Source organism: Saccopteryx bilineata, chromosome 9, assembly GCF_036850765.1.
Source record: "Saccopteryx bilineata isolate mSacBil1 chromosome 9, mSacBil1_pri_phased_curated, whole genome shotgun sequence".
Taxonomy (NCBI): domain Eukaryota; kingdom Metazoa; phylum Chordata; class Mammalia; order Chiroptera; family Emballonuridae; genus Saccopteryx; species Saccopteryx bilineata.
The window spans coordinates 10,804,527-10,830,096 of record NC_089498.1 but is presented as its reverse complement, the minus strand read 5'-3'; the positions used below and the strand labels follow the sequence as shown (position 1 = coordinate 10,830,096).

The following is a 25,570-nucleotide window of genomic DNA, read 5'->3' as shown; positions in this document are numbered from 1 at the left end:
CTCTCTAGTAGGTGGTCTTGGCACAGGCAACCTGACTGGTTTAGGAACTGGGGCTCTTGGACTCCCTGCAGTGAATAACGATCCTTTTGTACAGAGGAAACTGGGCACCTCTGGACTGAACCAGCCTACATTCCAGCAGAGTAAGATGAAACCTTGTAAGTGGTAGTGTTGTCTGTGATTGTGAAGTGTGACTGATGCACATAGAACTTTATAAAATTTTTATGTCCGGTTATCTCTATAGTTGTATGAACAAAAACATTGACTTAATGTATTGTCTTTAGGGCCATATAAGTTGATGTGCCTCTTAACTTAGATCTGTGGGATCAAATTCATAAATTTGAATTACTAAACTTAAAATTTGCTGTATCACTCTACCTTTGATCCTGATTGCCTAAAGAAAGTTATGGTTACTAAGTTAACACCATTAGGGATGTCAGTTCTCCTTAAAGGAAGACATATAATAAAGAGAAAAGAAAAATCTTTTTTTTTTTTTTGCATTTTTCTGAAGCTACAAACGGGGAGGCAGTCAGACAGAATCCTGCATGCACCTGACCGGGATCCACCTGGCATGCCCACCAGAGGGCGATGCTCTGTTGCAACCAGAGTCAATCTAGTGCCTGAGGCAGAGGCCATAGAGCCATCCCCAGCACCCGGGCCAACTTTGCTCCAATGGAGCCTTGGTTGCGGGAAGGGAAGAGAGACAGAGAGGAAGGAGAGGGGGAGGGTTGGAGAAGCAGATTGGCACTTCTCCTGTGTGCCCTGGTTGGGAATTGAACCCAGGACTCCTGCACACCAGGTCAACGCTCTACTACTGAGCCAACCCGCCAGGGCCAAGAAAAATCTTATACTTAAAAAATTTTTGGTGTTTTTTATATTTTTTTCTGAAGCTGGAAACGGGGACAGTCAGACAGACTCCCGCATGCGCCCGACCAGGATCCACCCGGCACGCCCACCAGGGGCGATGCTCTGCCCCTCCATGGCGGCGCTCTGTTGTGACCAGAGCCACTCTAGCGCCTGAGGCAGAAGCCAAGGAGCCATCCCCAGCGCCCGAGCCATCTCTGCTCCAATGGAGCCTTGGCTGCGAGAGGGGAAGAGAGAGACAGAGAGGAAGGAGAGGGGGAGGGGTGGAGAAGCAGATGGGCGCTTCTCCTGTGTGCCCTGGCCGGGAATTGAACCCAGGACTTCTGCACACCAGGCAGACGCTCTACCACTGAGCCAACCGGCCAGGGCCTTTTTGGTGTTTTTTTAACAAATCAAGAACAGACGAGGATTTCAGATTTCTGTTTTAGCTTAGCACAGGGGTCAGGAACCTTTTTGGCTGAGAGAGCCATGAACGCCACATATTTTAAAATGTAATTCCATGAGAGCCATACAATGACCCATGTACATTACGCATTATCCAATAAAAATTGGTGTTGTCCTGGAGGATAGCTGTGATTGGCTCTAGCCACCCGCAACTATGAACATGAGTGGTAGTAAATGAGTGGATTGTGATACATGAGAATGTTTTATATTTTTAATGTTATTATTTTTTCTATTAAAGATTTGTCTGTGAGCCAGATTCAGCCATCGAAAGAGCCACATCTGGCTTAAAAATATTTTAATTTACTTTAAAGTTAGAACTTTAGGATTGATATATAGCCTTATATATTATAAATATTGCCATATATAGATGTACCTTAAAAACAATTTTTAAATTTCACCTTCATAGTTATCCCACAGTTAGAGCAGTCCTCTTTATAAATACAGAGGTATTGCTGACTTATAAATGTTCTCTCTGTCATTGGGACTAAATTTTCATTATGCAGAATTTGGTAGTATACCAAATGACTTCAAAATGTTAGTGTGAAAGGCTTGTCTGAATGTCATGTTTTGTTAGCATGCTTTGTGTTTATATCAGTATGTCATGCACATGCATTGGTGACTCGTTTGTTAAATGTCATTTGTTATAAAGTAGTAAATACTTGGTAACCTCAAGTGAAGTTGTATTAAGGGTAAATCCGTTGAAAATTTGAACCAAGTGGACTTTCATGGTTTAATGATGGTCCTGGTGAAGAAAATATTAAGGTAGAACTACATTTGTAAGGTAGTTTTGTTCAAATCCTTTATGTGCACTTAGACCAGCTAAATATTAAAACTTGACCACTTAAAACTTTCTTCTGTTCATTTTTCCCCTTAATATTAAAACTATTGGTCTCTTGCTCTGTGTGTATGTTTATGGGGGAGTAAAATAAGAGCCTAAATGCCCACTGGTTGCTTTTCTGTTTCTAACAGCGGACTTGTCTCAGGTGTGGCCAGAGGCAAATCAGCACTTTAGTAAAGAGATAGATGATGAAGCAAACAGCTATTTCCAGAGAATATATAATCACCCACCACACCCAACCATGTCTGTTGATGAGGTGAGTGTCCAGGAGGATGGAAACCTGTACAGTCTATAAATCTTAAACGCCTCCTTCAAAGTTCAAAGTGTGTTGATATGTCTGTGCATCGTTTGAAATCTTTACATTTATCTCAAACTCAATTTACTGTGAAATATTCTGCTTCATAATTCTGTTAAGAGCATTCTAGGAAAGCTCTTAATTAAATAAAGCCTCCTTTATTTGTGTATTGTTTTTGTCTTGCTTTTTCCAGGTATTAGAAATGCTACAGAGGTTTAAAGACTCTACCATAAAGAGGGAACGAGAAGTATTTAATTGTATGCTAAGGAACTTGTTTGAAGAATATCGCTTTTTCCCCCAGTACCCTGATAAAGAGTTACATATAACAGCCTGCCTGTTTGGTGGGATAATTGAAAAAGGACTGGTCACTTACATGGCACTAGGCCTGGCCCTGCGATATGTTCTTGAAGCCTTACGCAAGCCTTTTGGATCCAAAATGTATTATTTCGGGATTGCTGCACTAGATAGATTTAAAAATAGGTGAGTGGATAGGTTTCCTATGAAATTTCACTTTTTTAATATAGGGAGAAATAATAACTATCATTTACCAACTTGTTCTTGCCATGGCTCATCATTATACGAATGTTAACTGATCTAAATGACTGAAGTAGAAGAGGAAGATGTGAAAACAATTCAGTTAATTAGAGTTATCAAATAAGTAGTAAAAACAGTATTAAATGAAATCATAGGGGGAGTTTATTTAGTGTTATATATTTTACACAGTGTAAGTCACCATATTAGATGTACAGTTCTTTGAGTTTTGATAAATTTTTAGTTATGTAACTACCACAGTCACAATCAAGATACCGAATATATTCATCACCCCCAAGAAGTTCTCTTGTTTTCCCTTTGAGGTTCACCTTCTTCCACCCCTAGCCCCTGGCAAACATTGATCTGAGTTGGCTCTATTTCCAGATTGGTTCTTGCATTGAACCAAACCTAATGTGTATGAATCTGACTTTGCACTCAGCATGGTGCTTTTGAGATTCCTCCATGTTACTGCATGTTTTATTGCATGGAATAACTAAAAACTTTTTCCATTTACCTGTTTGGGGAATAGCAGTTTTAGTGGTACACTGTAATCAGTTTAAAATATGACATTTAAAAAAAACAGTTTTCTTATGTAAAAGGAGGTGAAGTTCACATTTACCCCCCGCACTTCTGTATTCTTCCCTTTGGCATTCTCTTCAAGTAAGGTAGTTCATAGGTAGAATGGGAAAAATGACCTAGGCAAGCATCTGGAAGAAAATTTTTGTTGGTTGTGCTACCTGTTTCCTTAAATGAAATAAAGAATGACTGTTTTTGTTGGCAGATTGAAGGACTATCCCCAGTATTGTCAGCACTTGGCTTCTATCAGTCACTTTATGCAATTTCCACATCATTTACAGGAGGTAAGCATCTTGTGTGTGTGTGTGTGTGTGTGTGATGGAGAGAGTTAGTGAGAGGGACAGACAGGAAAGGAGAGAGATGAGAAGCATCCATTATTTGTTGTGGCACCTTAGTTGTTTACTGATTGCTTTCTCATATGTGCTTTGACCCATGGGGGGGACTACAGCAGAGTGAGTGACCCCTTGCTCAAGCCAGCAACCTTTGGGCTCAAGCCAGCAACCATGGGGTCATGTCTGTGATCCCATGCTCAAGCAAATGAGCCCACGCTCAAGCTGGCAACCTTGGGGTTTCAAACCTGGGTCTTCTGTGTCCCAGTCTGACTATCTACTGCACCACCGCCTGATTAGGCTGTGGCTGCTTTTTTGGAAGTTATTTTGCTAGAGTAGTTCTTTCATAAATGCTGCTATTTTATACACAAAGAGTCGGCAATATATCAACTTATGGTTTTTTGTTTATTTTTTAGTGAGTGAGAGCTGGGGAGGCAGACAGGATCCCGGCAAGCCCCCTACCAGGCAATGCTCTGTCCACCTGGGGCTGCTGCTCCATTGCTCAGCAACCTAGCTATTTTAGTGCCTGAGGTGAGGCCATGGGGCCATTCTCAGCACCTGGGGCCAGCTTGCTTGAACCATTCGAGCAGGAGTGGAAGAGAGAGAGAGATGGGTTAGGGAAGCATATGACCGCTTTTCCTGTGTGCCCTCACTAGGAATTGAACTACGGACTTCCACACACTGCTGGTCCGATGCTCTACTGCTGAGCCAACCGGCCAGGGCCACTTATGTTTTATATATTGAAGAATATGAGCCAGGATGGGGCAAGGAGTAAGGGAGATAGATAATCCAAAAGAGTACTTTGTAATGACATCTAGGCCCTGAAGTGAGGGGAGTGTACATATTTCAAATTTTTCAGTTTCTGTTAAGGACTCTTAATGTGTTCTTCTCTCCCTACCCGTACAGTATATCGAGTATGGACAGCAATCTAGAGATCCTCCTGTGAAAATGCAGGGTTCTATCACAACCCCTGGAAGTATTGCACTGGCTCAAGCCCAGGCTCAGGCCCAGGTCCCAGCAAAAGCACCCCTTGCTGGTCAGGTTAGCACTATGGTAACCACCTCAACAACCACCACTGTTGCTAAAACAGTTACTGTCACCAGGCCTACCGGAGTCAGCTTTAAGAAAGATGTGCCAGTAAGTAGGTGTATCTTTTTTCTCTTCTTAATGCAGTAGTGAGCATGTATTTTGATTTTACTATAAACAACATTTCCGGTGCGCACCATGTATATTTTTTATACTAAAGGAATTTGTATACATTTGGGGTGGGGGTTGTCAACTAAGCATTTTAATTTGTTTATTTTATGTACTTTATTTCTTTAGCCTTCTATTAATACTACAAATATAGATACATTGCTTGTGGCCACAGATCAAACTGAAAGAATTGTGGAGCCCCCAGAAAATATCCAAGAGAAAATTGCCTTTATCTTCAACAACCTTTCACAGTCAAATATGACACAAAAGGTAAGCGTGATATAATAGTTTGTATTCTTATTCCTAACAGATTGGGAGATTTATATTTCACATTCTGCATCTATTTTAACAGTTCGTTTGAAAGGTGGAGGTAATAGAATCAAAACAAAGGAAATGTGGATATACACCTAGTGGTTAAATAGCACTAGTTTTAAATATTGGTTTGCAGTGAGTTACAGACATTTTAAAATAAATTTCATGATCTCTTGATGATGAAAGGTTTCATTTGTATTCCTAGTCACAACTCATGTCCTTCTAGAGACCATTCAGAGCATTTAATAGGTGCCCAATAAATGCTCTGAATAAAAAGATAAGGAATGATGCTTCCCTTACAAGCTTATATGTGAAGATCATACTTCGAAATGCCTGTCTTAGCCAGTAAGATTAGCCTAAACAAATGGACTTGAGATAAAAGCAAGTACTATCCTTTCAAATCTCACCATAAATGACTGGTGGATGAAACCTTTTTGGAAAAGAAGTATCAAACTTTACAGAGGATTCCTGGAGATGAATTTAGAAAGTACATAGTTCTGGTATTAGATCTTTTACTGGTAGGTTGTAGATTACTAATTTATCCTCTTTTGGTCAAATGGAGTTCGGTAAGATGGAGGTGAAGGACTACCTGTCTTATAATTTTAAAGTTTCCATGGATATTTCAGTCCTAATCACCCACAATTTATGGAGTTGAACATAGTGTACTTCATAGCATCTGTTTGCTGCGGGAAAGAAATGTAGCTTGGTGATTTTTTGATTTAGCACCTAATTTTGCAAGGAGCCATGTGCTATAGTACTGTTCTCAGAAACAAAACATGTAACAATATTTATCATTGTTATCTAGGTTGAAGAATTAAAGGAAACTGTCAAGGAAGAGTTCATGCCTTGGGTTTCGCAATACCTGGTTATGAAGAGAGTCAGTATTGAGCCAAATTTTCACAGTCTATATTCAAACTTCCTGGACACACTGAAGAATCCTGAATTTAATAAGATGGTTCTAAATGAGACCTACAGAAACATCAAAGTAAGTTAGTTCTTGTAGTGCTATTTTTTTTCTATTCTGAGAGTGGAAATGATTGTACAGACAGATTTGGAGGGGTGAGAGTGTTTCTCTTTTTTGTGTATGTTATATATGAAACTTGCTTGCTTTTTCAAAATTTTTTATTTTTTTTGTATTTTTCTGAAGTGAGAAGTGGGGAGGTAGAGAGAAAGACTCCCTCATACACCCAACTGGGATCCACCCAGCAAACCTACTAGGGGGCCAGGCTCCATTCCAACAGAGCCATTCTAGTGCCTGAGGTGGAGGCCATGGAGCCATCTTCAGCACCCAGCCCATCTTTGCTCCGATGGAGCCTTGACTGTGGGAGGGGAAGAGAGAGAGGAAGGAGAGGAGGAAGGGTGGAGAAGCAGATGGGCACTTCTCCTGTGTGCCCTGGCCAGGAATCGAACCCGGGACTTCCACATTCCAGGCCGACACTCTACCACTGAGCCAACTGGCCATGGCTAAAACTTCTTTTTTTTTTTTAGAAAGGTTCTTTTATTTTATTAATATTTTTTATTTTTTTATTTTTTACAGAGACAGAGAGAGAGAGTGAGGGATAGACAGGGACAGACAGAAAGGAACGGAGAGATGAGAAGCATCAATCATTAGTTTTTTGTTGCGCATTGCGACACCTTAGTTCATTGATTGCTTTCTCATATGTGCCTTGACCATGAGGCTTCAGCAGATCGAATAACCCTTTGCTCCAGCCAGCGACCTTGGGTCCAAGCTGGCAAGCTTTTTTTTTTTTTTCTCAAGCCAGATGAGCCCACGCTCATACTGGCAACCTCGGGGTCTCGAACCTGGGTCTTCCGCTTCTTTTTTTTTTTTTAAGATTTTTATTTTTTAGAGAGGAGAGAGAGAAGGAGGGAGGAGCAGGAAGCATCAACTCCCATATGTGCCTTGACCAGGCAATCCCTGGATATCAAACCAGTGAACTCAATGTTTCAGGTCGATGCTTTATCCACTGTGCTACCAGAGGTCAGGTCTGAAACTTGCTTTTAAGAAAGAGTGAGTGCCTGACCAGGCAGTGCTGCAGTGGATAGAGCGTTGGCTTGTGATGCTGAGGACACAATTTCGAAACCCCAAGGTTGTCAGCTTGAGCACGGGCTCATCTGGCTTCAGTGTGTGATCATAGTCGTGATCCTGTGGTTATTAGTTTTTTAGCCCAGAGGTTGCTGGCTTGAGCAAAGGAGTCACTGGCTTGGCTGGAGCCCCCCCAGTCAAGGCACACATGAGAAAGCAATCAATGAACAACTAAGGTGCTACAACTATTATTTGATGCTTCTCATTTCTCTCCTTCCTGTCTGCCTGTCCTATCTGTCCCTGTCTCTGTTTCACTAAAGAAAAAAGCATTAAAGGAGAGAGAGGGAAGTCGAGAGATAAGCATCAATTTGTAGTTGCTTCAACGCTTTAGTTGTTCATTGATTGCTTCTCAAAGATATAGTTTTATACTCTGTGCTGTTTACTTTGATAGTAACTAGTATTCTAAATTTATCATTCATTGTATAATTTTTACCTTCTGCATATTTTTAACTTGCTTTCCTTCCCTCCGCACATTATTTGTAATGTGCTCTAGCTGTAGTCCCTTTGCTTGTTTTTAAGTCTTAATAGAAATGCAGTGTATGGCCTGACCAGGCGTGGCGCACTGGATAGAGCATCGGACTGGGATGCAGAGGACCCAGGTTTGAGACCCTGAGGTCGCCAGCTTGAGCGTGGGCTCATCTGGTTTGAGCAAAGCTCATCAGCTTGAACCCAAGGTCGCTGGCTCACCAAGGGGTTACTCAGTCTGCTAAAGGCCCACAGTCAAGGCACATATGAGAAAGCAATCAATGAACAACTAAGGTGTTGCAACATGCAATGAAAATCTAATGATTGGTGCTTATCTCTCTCCGTTCCTGTCTGTCTGTCCCTGTCTATCCCTCCGTCTGACTTACTCTCTGTCTCTGTAAAAAATAAAAAAAATAAATAAAAGAAATGCAGTGTATGGATCTATATTGCTAATGGATACCTAGGTAACTTTCACTATTACAGAAACTGTTGAAGCGCATGTTTTTCTTTTTGTCATAAGTGCCAGATAGTTTTCAACTCTGGCCCTGTTTCTGGACTAGCTGTTGTTTAGGATTCTCAGCAGTTTATTTTAGAGTCAGATTCTTTATAATGAGTGAATACTTATTTTACAAAATTAAAGTATTTTATTTCTTAGGAGGAGTAATTTCTAGTAGACAGTATGGGCCTGCACACACCTATGATAATTTTTCTGAATTACCTGGGGCTTTGGCTTAGGAGCCAGCACTATATTTAAACCTGTGGATGGGAGCTCTCCCCATTCTAGGTTACGCTGTAGTGCAAAAGAATTCCTGGCTCTTTCTGTTGCACAGCTGCCATTCTGCTGGTGCTGGATGGAGTGAGGAACATAATCATACTGAGCCTTTATTGTCTGATAATAAGGATGGTTGGAATATATGAACATTCTCACACACTCGGAAGCAAAAATCTCAAGATCCTTTCAAACAATAGTTTAAATCAGTGGTAGACAACCTGGTCCCTACCGCTACTAGTGGGCGTGTCAGCTTTCATGGTGGGCGGTAGCGGAGCAACCAAAAAGATACATTTCTATAGTAAGTTGTTTTATAAAGATTTATTCTGCCAAACTTAGTGAAAATCCAACATAAAGTACTTGGTAAGTAGTTGTTATTATATGCTTTAACTTGCTGTAACTCTGCTTTATAAATTTTAAAAAAAGTAAAGTTACTTCCCTACTTTATAAATCACCATTACTGTGGAACTGGTGGGCGGTTAGAAAATGTTGCTACTAACAGAGATACAAAAGTGGGCAGTAGGTATAAAAAGGTTGACTACCCCTGGTTTAAATTATAAATTTTAATTTATAGCCATGAATTAAGAGGGTACCATGTGGTAAATGGGTGGTGATGTATGTGATGGTTTTGTCCCCTATACAAAAGAACTAGAAAATTAATGAAATGGCTTAGATTTTCTAGAATATTTGCAAAGAAGCGTATATGCAACATTATACTGTATTAGAAAGTTATCTTGTCTCCAGAGATGTACGTTGACATGGACAATGCTAAAGTTTGCAATGGATATTGTGATCTTGGTTAAAATCTCCATCTGCCTGCTCTTTTGAAGATCTGAAAGGCATGGATAGAGTCTTCATTTGAAAATAGATTTTCAGTTGGGTCTCTGCTTCAAACTAGCTAACATTTTCAGAGTTCTAAAATACTCTTCTGTGGGAACATACATGAGACTTTAAACCTTGTATACTTTGTATTTTGTATGATGTAATTATGCTGAGTATTGGAAAAATAAAATGCAAGACATGTAAAGGTAAAAATAAAGGAAAGACTCAAAGGAATAACTTTTCAAGTAGACAGTGTGGGCCTGCACACAGCTATGGTCATTCTTTGCTGACTAACTTGGGACACTGGCTTAGGAGTAGCACTATATTTAAACTTGTGGATGGGAATTTCCCCATTCTAGGTTACGCTGTGATGCAGAGGAACACCTGGCTCTGTCGTACAGCCAGGAATGTCATGGAACGATGATGTGATACTAGGGAGTAGATCTAGTTGGGGGGACATGTTCTCGTAATCGATGGCTTATTTTTAACATAGAACAATGGAATTCTCTTAGTTGAGGTATTTTTTGTTTAATCAGCTCATTTTCATACCTTTCTTAATCCTATTTTTTATAGGTGCTCCTGACCTCTGATAAAGCTGCAGCCAATTTCTCAGATCGTTCTCTGCTGAAGAACCTGGGACACTGGCTAGGAATGATCACGCTAGCTAAAAACAAACCCATCTTACACACTGTGAGTTCCAGTGAAGGTCTATGTAAAACTTGAGAATGTTTATTTGGTATATTATGTCTTAAGTCCTGATATTATTTGGGGCTGGTTTAATGATTATTGGGTGTTTATAAGAGTTTGGCCCATGTTTTGAACCCCTACTTGCATGCTCACGGCCCCACGGCATTTAGCAGGGCAAACAAAGCCCGTAAGGTAGGATGGTCACTCCTTTTTGTAAGTAAAGAATCAAATACTGTATTATGTTGTTTCCTCTTCTGAGAAGTTTGGCAAGATGCCTTTCTTTGTTTACTTTGTGGAAGGTTTTGAAGTATATTTCCAGCTTTTAAAAATACTTTTCCCCCCCTAGGACTTGGATGTAAAATCTTTGCTGCTAGAGGCTTATGTTAAAGGACAGCAAGAATTGCTCTATGTAGTGCCCTTTGTTGCCAAAGTCTTAGAGTCTAGCATTCGTAGTGTGGTGAGTAGATTTTTAATATTTTTTTGATGGCTAAATTTGTAAGTGTTAATTTCAGCACAAGGTCAAGAAAGTATGTCCTTAGTTCTTATAACTAGCACTTTGTTTAACCATTTTTCCTCAGGTACAGTGGGACCTCCAGTATGAGAAGCTATGTACAATTAAAGGACTAGCTTCTAATATGTAGCTTTGGGTTTTGGTGTTTTTCTGAAATAGTATATAGATGGAGGGCTGCAGATTTTGTAACGGACACATAAGTGCTTAACTAAAATAATATAACTCGAAGCGATTTGGAGGCCAACTTAACATAATAGGTTTTTTTTAGGTTTTTAGGCCACCCAACCCCTGGACAATGGCAATTATGAATGTATTAGCTGAGCTACATCAGGAACATGACTTAAAGGTAAATGTATTGCTTCTTTATCCTTTAGAACATGCTCTGTCTTCACATTATTAAAATTTACAGGAAAGGTAAAGACTATTTGGGAGGGAATTGTAACAGTTGGGTGGGAATAGTGTATATTATAAATATAGCTTAAACTGTTATTTTAAAAGTTCTAATTCTAATCAATTATTGGAATTATGCAGTTAAACTTGAAGTTTGAGATTGAGGTCCTCTGTAAGAACCTCGCCTTAGACATCAATGAGCTAAAACCAGGAAGCCTCCTCAAGGACAAAGATCGCCTGAAGAACTTAGACGAGCAGCTCTCTGCTCCAAAGAAAGATGTCAAGCAGCCAGAAGAACTCCCTCCCATCACAACCACAAGTAAGCCCTATACTTAATAGAATGTTCTCTTAACTAGTACGTTTCCAGCATGTAGCAAGTTATAATTGTTTGACATTATGTGGTGCTGAACTTTTGTATACTTTTTGGTGGGCCTCCTAAATTATTAAGGAAGTGTTAGCAGTGTCCAGGCATTGTAATACTGCATTTGAATACATCCGAGTAATTCAATTCATGTGGTGTTCTTAATTAAGGCGGGCTATTGTTTTTATTGCTAGAGGTCTCAGAATTCAGTGGCATGCAGCCTGTGTCATTCCTCAAATCTAGGGGTGGCCAGACCAGCTTGACCTGCCAGAAAGTGATTTCTTTTATCTGGGTCGAGAGGATTGGGAGTGTGGGGGTGATAGAGATGTTGAATAAACAACTTGAAGTTTGTGGTTAGGATAAATCAGTTTTTCATCCTCTCTTAGCCCTTGGTAGCCAAGAATCTCTAGGTGGAACCAGGGAATAGCCTAGGTTGAAAATGGACATGTATAAAAAGGAATAATCCAAGCTTTGCGCCTGCTAATTTTATATCATATGATTCCTCAGTTGATTTCTGTGGTATGGGTACTGCTACTGACAGTTTTACATGCTTTGTTTAAATCTCTTAAAAATAATAATTTCCCCAACCTCCACCCACTAATCCAATTTGTGTAATGAAATAAAAACCACTTGGCATCCTGCTAATTTTGTTGTAAAGTCAAGCAATATGTGTTTCTAATTAGCTCTTATTTTCTCTCTTTGCTTTTAGCAACTTCTACCACACCAGCTACCAGCACCACATGTACCGCCACAGTCCCCCCACAACCGCAGTACAGCTACCACGACATCAATGTCTACTCCCTCGCGGGCCTGGCGCCGCACATCACTCTAAACCCAACAGTGAGTAACCCTCATCCCATTTCCCAGCTTTCACTTTGTGACTGGTTGCCTTCCTTACCCCTTCTCTGAATTCCGTTGTTGTAGATTTTTGTGCAGAGAGCAGGTGTTGTTGTATAGCTGGGATACTTTAAGATAGCTGGCTCCGTATGCAAGCCAGAGAGGCCTAACCGGGTCTATTAGCATGGTAAAAATGTGGAGCCCCCATGGTCCTCAGACCAATGTAGGAGCTTTTATTTTGACTAAAAAAAGACTGATGGAAAAGTGAGCAGCAGTGAGGGTCTGGCCTTTGGTATTTTTCTTCTGATATCTAGACTCTGAATGGAAGTTATGAATGTTTGCAATGACTAAAGCTTGTTTGCTGAGTATGTATGAAATTATAAATGTACTTAGATGCTATTAAAACAGCTGGCAATACAGGGTGAGGCAAAGTAGGTTACATTGTATGTAAAACACAGTTCATTTTTGTTTATTATTTATTAACTATTGAGTTATTTTCCATATGAACAACTATAGGATACTTTTGCCCCAACCTGTAATAATGACAGTTGCCAAGAATTACTTGCTCAGGTCAGAGGGTCCTTAGTACACCTCTCACAAAAATTAGGGGATCAGGGAGCGTGCAGATGTTCTAGTGTTTTCAGCCTTTTGTATAGTGCATTTTCACCAATGAAATAAAAGTTGGTTTTGCATCTCATTTGCATAATCAAACAACTTTCTTTGACTTGTTTGCTTTTTTGATCTTGTTTAATAAAAAAAGTCAGTTGCTTCTTTTTTATTGCTTCATATTCACTTTAAAATATCCCCTAATATTTATGAGCAGTATATATACTGTAGCTTTTTGCTCTTTGTTTTCATCATGATGTCACTTTACCCTGGCATTAAGCCCTTTCTTTAGGTAGATAGCCGAAACTAAGCTGGTTAATATATGTATATAAAATCTCCAGGTAAAGGTCTGGAAGTAACTTCATACTTTCTGGGGCCTGGTTCTGGGAAGCAGTCTAGTTTAGCATTATAAGGTAACTTCCCATCAATGCTTTGTATTTTACTGTCTATATTCAGAGTGATAGTTGATGATTTTGTCTTCTATTATCTATCATTTGTTTAGTTTAAAATCATATACTTGGAGTTTTCATGGTCTTTGTTTTATAAACCGAAAATGTTCACAAAGATAGGAGTAACGTTATTAATCCATTGAACTTTCATATTTAAAGGACTTGAAAACATTCTAAAGAGATCGCTTTAATCTGGCCTCCCCCCCCATAGATGTGGCACTGAGTTTTTAAAAGAAAAACTGAAATCTACAAATTGTGATTCCCTTTTATCTTAACTCCTAGTAATTTGAACACTTTTGTGTTCTTCCTGAATATTTTAAAAATTGCATATAAAGTCAATAAATTAGAGAGTATTAGGGCATAGTTTCTACCAGAGAAAAGATTAAAAACAATCTTTCAAGTCAAGTAAGGTGTCAGTGTATGATAATGTTAAACGCTGCTATTCTGAGGAGTTATTTGTAGCAATAAAAGTTTTTGTAGAAAGCATTTTCTCTATAAACTTGATTATTTTTCTTAAAACCACTTGAGTCATGTATTTTAACTAAGCATGTAGTGTGTCCTTAAGCAGCTAATGCATCTTGTAATGAACAATAGAAGTTTTTAAAAATCAAAGATATATATGTATTTCCTTTCATCACAAGGTATACTGAATACTTCCGTCATTATAGCCGGCTTCTGATTCCTGAGTTTTTTATTAATTTAAAGTGGGAATTGGTAGTTAACAGTCAACCTTGCAGTATTTCCAAAGTCATGGTTGTGATCACCTATAGAAACTGAGTTGTCTTCAACAGGCCATTGAAATGTCTTGTTCTTCCCCATCCAGATTCCCTTGTTTCAGGCCCATCCACAGTTGAAGCAGTGTGTGCGCCAAGCAATTGAACGGGCTGTCCAGGAGCTAGTCCATCCTGTGGTGGATCGATCAATTAAGATTGCCATGACTACTTGTGAGCAAATAGTCAGGAAAGATTTTGCCCTGGACTCTGAGGAATCTCGAATGCGAATAGCGGCTCATCACATGATGCGTAACTTGACAGCTGGAATGGCTATGATCACTTGCAGGGAACCTTTGCTCATGAGCATATCCACCAACCTGAAAAACAGTTTTGCCTCAGCTCTTCGTGTAAGTTGATAATTTTCTTGCTGTAATTCAAAACTGATTGCTTCTTGTCTGAGTTTCTTTGCATTTCTACTTACTCTAATAGTCACCATAGTTGTTTGATATCTTCCTTCCTCTTAGATTGTAAATTCTTTAAGTGAAGCACCATGTTTTTCTGCTCACTATTGTATCCTCAACAGTGTTTGGCAGATAGTCGTTACTCAAATATTTATTGTTTTAAAAGACTATATATAGTCTCTGGCACGTATCTCAGTTGTTTAGAGAGCATTTCCCCAATTCGTTAGGTTGCTGGTTCAATCCCTGGTCAGGGCACATACAAGAATCGACCAGTGGCCTGACCAGGGTGCAGCGCAGTGGATAGAGCATCGGACTGGGACACAGAAGACCCAGGTTTGAAACTCTGAGGTCGCTGGCTTGAGCAAGGGGATCACTAGCTCATCTGGGGGTCCATCTCCGCCCCCCCCCGCCCCCCGCCCCATGTCAAGGCACATATGAGAAAGTAATCAATGAGCAACTAAGGAGCCACAACAAAGAACTGATACTTCTCATCTCTCTCCCTTCCTGTCTCTGTCCCTATCTGCCCCTTTCTCTGTCTTTGTCAAAAAAAAAAAAAAAAAAGAAAAGAAAAAAGACCAGCTTGACCTGTGATGGCGCAGTGGATAAAGCATCAACCTGGAATGCTGAGCTTGCCTGGTCAAGGCACATACGGGAGTTGATGCTTCCTGCTCCTCCCCCTCCTCTCTCCTCTCTCTAAAAATGAATAAATAAAAAGAAGAAAAGAATGAACCAATGAAAACATAAATAAGTGGAACAACAAAACCATGTTTCTCTGCCCCTTTCTTCTCTCCTTAAAAATCAATAAAAATTTTAAAACAAAAAGAAATGAAAGACTTAAAAAAATATGTAAGTTAATAATATTATTTTTAAGTGAGAGGAGAAGAGATAGACTCTCACATGCTCCCTGACCGGGATCCACCTGGGAACCCCCTTCTAGGGCCAATGCTCGAATCAACCAAGTTATCCTCAGGGCCAGGGGCCAACACTTGAACCAATTAAGCCACTGGCTGCGAGAGAGAATGAACGAGAGGGAGAGGAAGAGAAGCATATGGTTGATTCTCATGTGTGCCCAGACCGGGAATCAAACCCAGTATGTCCATAAGCTGGGCTGCCGCTCTATCTACTGAACCAGCTGGGCAAGGCTAGTTAGTAATCTTTTTTTAATTTAATTTTTTTTTTTACAGAGAGAGAGAGGGATAGATAGGGACAGACAGGAAAGGGGAGAGAGATGAGAAGCACCAAACATGAGTTTTTCATTGAGACACCTTAGTTCAGGGGTCTCCAAACTGCGGCCCGCATGCGGCCCCCCTTTCATTGGTGGTCAGTGAGAGGAGCATAGTTCCCATTGAAATACTGGTCAGTTTGTTGATTTAAATTTACTTGTTCTTTATTTTAAATATTGTATTTGTTCTGGTTTTGTTTTTTTTACTTTAAAATAAGATATGTGCAGTGTGCATAGGGATTTATTTGTTCATAGTTTTTTAATAGTCTGGCCCTCCCAATTGTCTGAAGGACAGTGAACTGGCCCCCTATGTAAAAAGTTTGGGGACCCCTGCCTTAGTTCATTGATTGCTTTCTCATGTGTGCCTTGACCACGGGCCTTCAGCAGACTGAGTAACCCTTTGCTCAAGCCAGCGACCTTGGGTCCAAGCTAGTGAGCTTTTGCTCAAACCAGATGAGCCCGCGCTCAAGCTGGCGACCTCGGGGTCTCGAACCTGGGCCTTCTGTATCCCAGTCCGACGCTCTATCCACTGCACCACCACCTGGTCAGGCACTGGTTAGTAATCTTGATTCAGTTTACCATGAAGAATTTAAATGAAAGCACTTGGGAGTCGAACAGCGCAAAATATTTAAAGCAGCTTCATATGTACATACATACACAGCACAATCTTTTCAAGTAACTCTTATTAATTTTGGGTCTCAGGTGTCATGATTAATAATGTCTTTGTTCACTGCTTTTCTGTTTTTATATTTACCATCTTTATAACAATCTGGTAAGATGTTCTTGTGAGTAATATTTTTATCTTATAGATGAAGACCCATTACTATTAATGGGTCATAAGTAAAATCAGGACTTTTAAATTCATATATGTGAGCGGTGCATTTTTCTGTTACCCTGTCTTGTCTAGCCACAGAAAACTTGAGATCTTTTTCTTTCTGTCTCCTCCCACTAGACTGCATCCCCACAACAAAGGGAAATGATGGATCAGGCAGCTGCTCAGCTAGCTCAGGACAATTGTGAATTAGCTTGCTGTTTTATTCAGAAGACTGCAGTAGAAAAAGCAGGCCCTGAAATGGACAAGAGATTAGCAACTGTAAGTGTTCAGCATTTGCCTTTTAAGTATTTTTCTTTTTTGTGTGTAAGAATGTGCCTCATAACAAGAACCTCAGTGACTTTTTTTATTTGCAGGAATTTGAGCTGAGAAAACATGCCAGGCAGGAAGGGCGCAGGTACTGTGATCCTGTTGTGTTAACATACCAAGCTGAGCGGATGCCAGAGCAGATCAGACTGAAAGTGAGAATTGGGGGCCCTGAATCTCCTCACCCCATCTTTGTTATCTTTCTGTTCTTTTGCTTAAACTCCTCACCAGGACTAGGGCAGTGGGAAAGTAGTATTCCACTTTAGGCAACCTGTGAGAAGGTATAGGCATAGCTTAAATGTGCTTCCCCAGCCCCCAATTGTTGAAAAACTACTGTAAAGAGTTCATATGACTGTTCTCAAGTGTCCCAACTTGGATCTTCCCTTCTGGTATTTGTGTTTTTATTGCTAGTTGCTTATTGGTGACAAGAAGATGGTGCTGCTGGAGATGTTTTCTCTGAACATATGTACCCTGATTTATAAATGTCACTGCATTAAAATTAATAAAAATAAGATTAAAAAAAAGAAGATGGTGAAAAATCCGATTATTTTTACAAGTTCCATTGAGAATTGTACTCGTATGGTCCTATTTGAGGCATTTTCTAGTGAAAAAACTTAATGAATTTCTAAGTGAGGGTGACTGGCAGCATTCAGAGCAGTGGGAAACCCCGTGTGTGAGCATGCTCAGCCATGCTGCTGCTCACTGTAGTGACTCCTGGGCCCCTTCTCAGAACGCCTGTGCTTGCTTCCATACAACCTTTCCACTTCCAAAATCAGTTTCTTTTGATTGTCAAGAGGATCCTATCAAAATAGATTTTCTTCTTCCCAAGGTTGGTGGTGTGGACCCAAAGCAGCTTGCTGTTTATGAAGAATTTGCACGCAATGTGCCTGGCTTCTTGCCCACGAACGATTTAAGTCAACCCACGGGATTTTTAGCTCAACCCATGAAGGTAAATACTTGCCTTGGATTAAATTAAGTTTTTTGCAGTTTATTTTGAATATTTTTGTCAATCTGGAATTTGCTTCCTGGGAGCTTAAATTAAAAGGGAAAAAAGTTACAGAGGTTTTAATGAGTATTCTGCATGTCAGATCAGCATGGTATATAGGGTTTTTCTGTTTGCTTGTTTTTTAAGTCCATGAGATTGGTTTAACTTTCATGTTGGCCTAATTAGAGGAGTTTGCACAGCTTTCCTGGGCCTTTTTTTATTTATTTGTTTTGTTAGATTTTTTAAAAAACTTAAAGCAGTTATTTACAGAGAAGTAGAAATTTTAGGTGAAACATTTTCCTCCTGAACTATTTGAACATGGGTGTGGACCTTGATTTCCTAATCACTCTTATAAAGACTCTTATAATCTCCCATGTGACTATAGTAAGATCATTAAACTCAGGCAATGCTAATACATTAATACTTAGACCTTATTCAGGTTTTACATAGTGTCCCAATATTGTTTTTTTTTTATACTTATAGGACCTGTTTCAGAACCTCACATCCATTTAGTTGTCATATTTTAAAATTTCCCCCAGCGCCTTCGTACAGCGCTTCAGTTTTTGCTCATCTTGCTTGACCTTGACATCTTTGCAGATTATAGGCCAGTGATTTTATAGAACGTGCTGATTTGTGTTTGTTTGTTTTCATGAAAAGATTTGGGCAGTGTCTCTGTGACTGGAATATCACAGAAATGATGCTGTGATCTTATTCTGTCCTGTCTGGCTCGGACACTCGGACTGGGCACTGTATTTCCCACGGGTTGGATTACTCGTGTAGCCTGCGGAGAGATTATTAGACTCCACCAGTGATGGCTGCCCTCAGCCTGTTCCATTATTTATTATGCTCTCTTTGATCACTTGATGTGTTGGTGTCTGCCAGGCTTTCCACTGTCAAGTGAAATAGCTCTCCCTAAGGCCTGCCTTGCGCTGTCCTGCCTAATGATGTTAAGGCCAAATAATTCGGAAAGGGGATAGAAGAGACCCTCCATGTTTTGTTGGAAAACATAAAACAAAAAAAAACCTTGAACTTTGCTACATGCGCCAATGAAAAATATATAATTTTTATTTTTTGGTTGTTTCCTTCTCCAAAACAGCAAGCTTGGGCAACAGATGATGTAGCTCAAATTTATGATAAGTGCATCACAGAACTAGAGCAACACCTACATGCCATTCCACCAACTCTGGCCATGAACCCTCAAGCTCAGGCTCTTAGAAGTCTTCTGGAGGTTGTAGTGCTATCTCGAAACTCTCGGGATGCCATCGCTGCTCTTGGATTGCTCCAGAAGGTTAGTTCTCATTATTACTTTCAGAAAAAACTAGGTTTGTAAACTATCCTGTGACCTGCACCATTATCTGCTTAAGCTACATTTAAGATTTTAAAAGGTAATGCAAAGCAAATTCTGTAATAAGCAGGTGATTTTCTCCAGAATAGAACATAACATAGTTGTGGCAATTAAAAATGGTAAAAAGTAGGAAATATTTTTCTTTCTTTTTTTTTTAAGGCAAGAGTTTCTAGAAATACGATTATACAAGAAAATTTAAGAGATGGCTGTTTATATTTTGACAGACCATTGATTCAAGTATTTGGGTACTGGGGTACGGGTTAGGTGGGGAGCATTGGATTTTGACGATGAAAGAACAGTGTAGCCTTTTTTGACGGTGAAAAGAGTGAGCCTAAACCAGATAGAACTTAAGAGTGTGTCTTAGGTAAGTGAAAAGGACTTTGGTGAGTGGAGAGGTTGTTAACGCTGAACCCTAGAAGGTATCTTGTAGTCTGCATTAAGGTTTGGTTTTTGGCTTTGATAGTTCGGCTGAGTACTGTATTTTCCATGGTTCCAAACACTTCTTTCCTTCCATAGGCTGTAGAGGGCTTACTAGATGCCACAAGTGGTGCTGATGCTGACCTACTGCTGCGCTATAGGGAATGCCACCTCCTGGTCTTAAAAGCTCTTCAAGATGGCCGGGCATATGGGTCTCCATGGTGTAACAAACAGATCACAAGGTCAGTAGTTAGCTTAGAAGAGGGAGTAGTATTTATTGGACTGCCTTCTGATATGCATGGCCCTGTTTAGGTCCAGAGGTTTCCCTTTAATATGGAAGGTAAATGGGATGTTTGAATTTCTAATTCTAAGTAGTGAGAATTGTTGATGGTTGTTCTTTTTCCATCTGGTGCCCATAATGGATACAGAAAACCAGTACCTTGCTATGGGGGGTAAATTGTAGATCATTGCTTTTTAAAGGTTTTATTGCTTTTAGAGCAGTGGTGTTCATATATAAATGTTTTAATGTGGAATGCTTTGTTTTTTATGCTTTGAGAGCAAAGCTTGAGTTTTAACCCTGGGCTGGCTGTTCTGCTTCATCACTGTTTTAAATCTTGGATACTGTTTGCAGTTGGTCCTCAAGTCTTTAGTTTGGAAAAAATTACCGTTGAATAAAATGGGTTCTTTCTTTTACCTGCTATGGAATGGTTAAGCCTATCTGAATAAAGAAATACTTTTTCTAGGTGCCTAATTGAATGTCGGGATGAATATAAATACAATGTGGAGGCAGTGGAATTGCTGATTCGCAATCATTTGGTTAATATGCAGCAGTATGATCTCCACCTGGCTCAGGTATGGAAGGAGTGGACTCAAACAGGAGAAGGAACTCTAGTAGTTGGGGAGTGTGTTTGCTATAACTGTTGCCTTTCTTATATTTTGTCTTGTGTATTGCCAGTCAATGGAGAATGGTTTAAACTACATGGCTGTGGCATTTGCTATGCAGCTGGTAAAAATCCTGCTGGTGGATGAAAGAAGCGTTGCCCATATTACTGAGGCAGATCTGTTCCACACCATTGAAACCCTCATGAGAATCAATGCTCACTCCAGAGGCAATGCTCCGGAAGGGTGAGGATGGCATACTCGGGGCTCATGTGTGTTCAGCAGTCTGAGAAAGAGCTTTAGAAATGAATGTGCAGAATCACTAACATGACCTGTTATAACTGCTTTACCTACAACATATGGGAAACTTTAGAGAGGCCTAATATTGTCCCTTGAATTACGGAAGCTTAACTAATTGGCATGCCTTGCTGTAGAGCAGCACATGCAGTATTAATATGAGACTTGGAGTTAGAGTCGGATGGTTAAGCCCCAGCTCTGCCTCTTCAAGTCTGTCCAGTTTTAGGCAAGTTGGTTTACCCTTCCTAAGCCTGTTTGTTGTATGATATGGAAGTAATATTTCAAAGAGCTGTTGAGAATTAAGATAAATAACAGATCATGTCAAATAGTCGGTCCATAGTGAATACTTGTTGATGGAAAACATCAGCTCCATTTCAAGTGGGCACCAGTTTTTGGTCAGGAAATGGCTTAACTAAGGTCAGTCATTTACATACTCTGTCCTCACAAGTAAACAGAGACAAAGAGACCAGGGATAGTTTTTTTTTAATATGGAAATGGTAAAGTGATCATCTCTTGTGGTTTCTACTAAAGAAGCAAGTTGTTCAACTGTGTGTCTATGAAATCACAACCATGAGTAGACTGATTTTTACTCTGGATTTATTGTACTAGATTGCCCCAGCTGATGGAAGTAGTGCGATCCAACTATGAAGCAATGATTGATCGTGCTCATGGAGGCCCTAACTTTATGATGCATTCTGGGATCTCTCAAGCCTCAGAGTACGATGACCCTCCAGGCCTGAGGGAGAAGGCAGAGTATCTTCTGAGGGAATGGGTGAATCTCTACCATTCAGCAGCAGCTGGCCGTGACAGTACCAAAGCTTTCTCTGCGTTTGTTGGACAGGTAGAGCTTTTGGAAAGAAAGGTGCTTTTTATTCAACATAAGTAGGGTGTAATACCTCCAATATTAAAGCTCAGTATTATGTACCTATGGTCAGATAGTTACCTCCATACTCATGTAAACCAAAAATGTCACCATTACCCTGTTAAATTGACACAGCTTATTTATTTCATCATTTCTTATAGAGCAGTCAAGTCAGCATTCCTCGTCCCCTTTAGTTCTATTTATCCCATTTCAGTTGTCACAGCTACAGAGTACAGTGGGTCAGAGAACAAATAATGAAACTGCAGGATGTATATATAGTAATTCTACCAGCTTGATCATCACCAGTGATGGGATTACGGGCTGATAAAAGTTCTTGTGAATAGCCCATGCTTAAATAGTAAAATAAAATAAAACACAAAACTTAAATATTTAAATGTTAGTTTTATTGTTTTCTAAATTAAATAGCTTATCTAAAACTGATGAGCACGTTCTTTTTGGGAAATAGTTTCCAGTATTTTTATTCAATTTGCTCTAAATTGAATTTTGAGTTAAAGTGTTAGGAAACAAGTCCGTAGCTAAAAATGGGTTTGGCGGGAATTTTTGTGGACTGGATTAACAGGAAAGAATGTGTAGGACAAGAGCTGTAGTATCATTCAGCATTCTATTTTTGATCCTCATGGGCTGCTTTCAGCCACTGTGGAGGGATTCAGACCCACCAGTCAGTGTGTCTGAATGATATTACTTGCCTGGCAAGAGGGGGACCTTTCCTGAACTGGCTGTAAATTCCTTATACAACTCTTGTAATGTTTGTTCAGGGAGATGTGTCTGCTTATTTCTGCAGATTTACTATTAAATTTAGTCAAACAGACCAACACTGACATGTGCATCAGAGAAAGATTACAGATTAGATCTATTATCAAATAAATGACAATTGAATGTGGAAAAACGGATTTGAATTTTAGGAGATAGAAATTGGATTTTTCAAGACAGATGTTACTTAGTAAACCATACTAAGTAACTTTTTCCCATTAAAGAATTCAGGGAATTACAAAAAAATAACTATTGAAAAGCTGTTACTGCGTGTTTGTAGTTTGATTTCTGATTTGGTTGGAAGAATTTTGAATCAATTGGGTTTTGTGATCATTGGTATTTCATGGGTATGGATGTGGCATCTGTCTCAGCTCTTTCTGCTGGCCTATTTATTAGCTCTCATTTCTTCTCTCCATTTGATAAAGATAATGTATTATACTTTTCTGTATTCTCTTTTGCATCCTTTTGAGAATTCTTTCCTCCTTGTGTTCATCTTGATTATTAGCAGTCTGTCCTCATTTCCTCTCCTGTTAATCTTTCAGATTTCAATGTACAGAAATCCCTTTGCTGGTCTTCTGTCTTGGCTAGGATACATCATTGTCAGTTCAGCTGTTTTATTGTTTGTCAACAGACAGTTTCTAATAGAACAGTCAAGTGTTTATTTTCGGCGTGGTTTGTTTTATAAGCACTGACCTCCTCCTGCTGCCTTAATGCTTGTTACACTGTCTTTTCTTCTTTCCTACTAGCCAAATAACTTCTGCTTCACTTCTAGATCATGTCATCAAATTTGTTTTTTATCCTTTTAAAAAAAATTTAATTTGCCTTTTTTACTTTATCTTAATTTACATTGAAATGTATTAATTTATATGAAAATAACTATGCTCTGTGGGTATTTTCATTGGGTACCAGGCTTATACAAATTATTATATCATTTTCCTGGTGAAGCTACCTGGAATTTCAAAAAGCTTTGGTTAAGTCAGTCATCTTCAATTCTGTGAGAAAGTAAAATAATTTCTTAATATGTCTTTTAGTGAGTTAGTGAAAGTTGGTTTAATTTGCATAGTTAATTTCTCAAATTATTTGGCTATGGACTGCTATTTAGAACTGTTGTGTTATTACCTCCTTCTCAATTTCCATCTTCTTTGTTCCCCATTTAACTTAACTGGAGCAGTTCTGTCGTGGGTCCTTAATGGGCAAGTCATGACAGGTTTTTTCCAAAGTAAAACTTAAAAATGTGACAATAGGAATAAATGAATGAATAGTTATTTGTGTGTATTATCTAATTCTGTCTATATTTTTGTTCCCTTGGTAGATGCACCAACAAGGAATCCTGAAGACTGATGACCTCATAACAAGGTTCTTTCGTCTGTGTACTGAAATGTGTGTTGAAATTAGTTACCGAGCTCAGGCGGAACAGCAGCACAACCCTGCTGCTAACCCCACCATGATCCGAGCCAAGTGCTATCACAACCTGGACGCCTTTGTCCGACTCATCGCACTGCTAGTGAAGCACTCAGGGGAGGCCACCAACACTGTCACAAAGATTAACCTGCTGAACAAGGTCTGAACTCTTTTCTTGCCTGTCTCAGTCCACTTGAAACCTGCACCCGTAGCTCTAAAACCTAAGAGCCCAACTCTTTTCCAAAACATTTTTTCACATACTCTTTTCTGTGTTGAAGATTCAATTCATAGATGATATGTGAACATAACCATATTTCATTTGATTTTTTTTTTTAAGAGAGGAGTGGGGGAAGTGGAGGGTCAGTGTTGGGGGCAACAGAAAGCATCAATTCATAGTTGTTTCTTCTCATATGTGCTTTGACCAGGCTAGCCCAGTGTTTTAAACTGGCGACCTCAGCATTCCAGGCCGAAGCTTTACCCACTGTGCCACCACAGGTCAGGTATCATGTAACCATATTTTAAAACAAGAGGAGTAGGACGCTTTAACTGAAAGACCCTCAAGAAATTAAAGTGCGTTTTAGTATGTTAATGTTTGGTAATGCTTAACTAAAAGGTATTTAGTTAGTATGAGGTTTGCCCTTATACACAGAGTCACTGAGAATGGGATGGCTAGATAAGTGCACTGATAAACAGAATGGCAACTCAAATACCATGAATAACATTGCAATCATTGTCTTGATTTTTCTGAAAAGGAACACAATATAGTTTTCTTTTGATTTATACAGTGTAGTTCTTAGAAATTTGAATAGTAAAAAAGTGCAAAAAAAGCCCTGGCCCGTTGGCTCAGCGGTAGAGCGTCGGCCTAGCGTGTGGAGGACCCGGGTTCGATTCCCGGCCAGGGCACATAGGAGAAGCGCCCATTTGCTTCTCCACCCCTTCGCCGCGCCTTCCTCTCTGTCTCTCTCTTCCCCTCCCGCAGCCAAGGCTCCATTGGAGCAAAGATGGCCCGGGCGCTGGGGATGGCTCTGTGGTCTCTGCCCCAGGCGCTAGAGTGGCTCTGGTCGCAACATGGCGACACCCAGGAGGGTCGCAACATGGCGACGCCCAGGGTGGGCAGAGCGTCGCCCCCTGGTGGGCGTGCCGGGTGGATCCCGGTTGGGCGCATGCGGGAGTCTGTCTGACTGTCTCTCCCTGTTTCCAGCTTCAGAAAAATGCAAAAAAAAAAGTGCAAAAATGAAAGAGTTTGGTCTTAGGTAATTATAAATACCTACTCCTCACTGTTAAGTGGGAAAGTCAAATGGAGTGCAGGGCAGTTCTTTGTATAAGAAATGCATGAAAGTCTGACCAGGCAGTGGCGCAGTGGATAGAGCATCAGCCTGGATTGCTGAGGATCCAGGTTCGAATTCAATGGCTTGAGCCCAAAGGTTACTGGTTTGAAGCCCGAGGTCGTTGGGTAGGCTGGGGACCCCCCACACACACAAGTCAAGGCACATATGAGAAAGCAATCGAACAACTGAGGTGCTGCAGACCAAAAAAAAAAAAAAAAAAGAAAGAAAAGGAAAAGAAATGCAGGAAATATCTGCAGCCTAAGAGCTTCCCTAGTCCCAATCCACTGACAAGAGAACTATAAACCATTTGCCTGTTGTCAACTTCATGTCAGACCAGAAAAAAATAGGTTGGTAGATTGCAATATGATAAAATTTGATGTATCATGTT

General features: G+C 39.9%; 1 protein-coding gene and 2 non-coding genes across 12 annotated transcripts in view; 2 read left to right on the top strand and 1 right to left on the bottom strand.

Moving 5' to 3' along the window:
• The window catches only part of CNOT1 (CCR4-NOT transcription complex subunit 1), a 91,593-nt gene that overhangs the window by 55,956 nt on the left and 10,067 nt on the right, over positions 1-25,570 (top strand). For 5 of the 10 annotated variants that reach the window (XM_066242377.1, XM_066242379.1, XM_066242378.1 and 2 more), the window contains 22 exons: positions 9-155; positions 2,275-2,399; positions 2,632-2,918; positions 3,751-3,829; positions 4,781-5,011; positions 5,198-5,338; positions 6,186-6,365; positions 10,096-10,212; positions 10,556-10,666; positions 10,989-11,066; positions 11,252-11,429; positions 12,181-12,311; positions 14,187-14,483; positions 16,712-16,852; positions 16,948-17,052; positions 17,727-17,846; positions 18,979-19,170; positions 19,744-19,886; positions 20,388-20,496; positions 20,600-20,769; positions 21,430-21,682; positions 23,766-24,014. In XM_066242377.1, coding sequence (XP_066098474.1) covers positions 9-155; positions 2,275-2,399; positions 2,632-2,918; positions 3,751-3,829; positions 4,781-5,011; positions 5,198-5,338; positions 6,186-6,365; positions 10,096-10,212; positions 10,556-10,666; positions 10,989-11,066; positions 11,252-11,429; positions 12,181-12,311; positions 14,187-14,483; positions 16,712-16,852; positions 16,948-17,052; positions 17,727-17,846; positions 18,979-19,170; positions 19,744-19,886; positions 20,388-20,496; positions 20,600-20,769; positions 21,430-21,682; positions 23,766-24,014 — 3,584 coding nt within the window. The remainder of the gene's footprint in view (positions 1-8; positions 156-2,274; positions 2,400-2,631; positions 2,919-3,750; positions 3,830-4,780; positions 5,012-5,197; positions 5,339-6,185; positions 6,366-10,095; positions 10,213-10,555; positions 10,667-10,988; positions 11,067-11,251; positions 11,430-12,180; positions 12,312-14,186; positions 14,484-16,711; positions 16,853-16,947; positions 17,053-17,726; positions 17,847-18,978; positions 19,171-19,743; positions 19,887-20,387; positions 20,497-20,599; positions 20,770-21,429; positions 21,683-23,765; positions 24,015-25,570) is intronic. The other 5 variants (XM_066242386.1, XM_066242382.1, XM_066242387.1 and 2 more) reach the window with 5 other exon arrangements.
• TRNAT-GGU (transfer RNA threonine (anticodon GGU)) lies at positions 1,155-1,230 on the bottom strand. The gene has a single exon. It is a non-coding gene; the product is annotated as a tRNA-Thr (tRNA).
• On the top strand, positions 8,672-8,800 carry LOC136313799 (small nucleolar RNA SNORA46). The gene has a single exon (XR_010727232.1). It is a non-coding gene; the product is annotated as a small nucleolar RNA SNORA46 (small nucleolar RNA).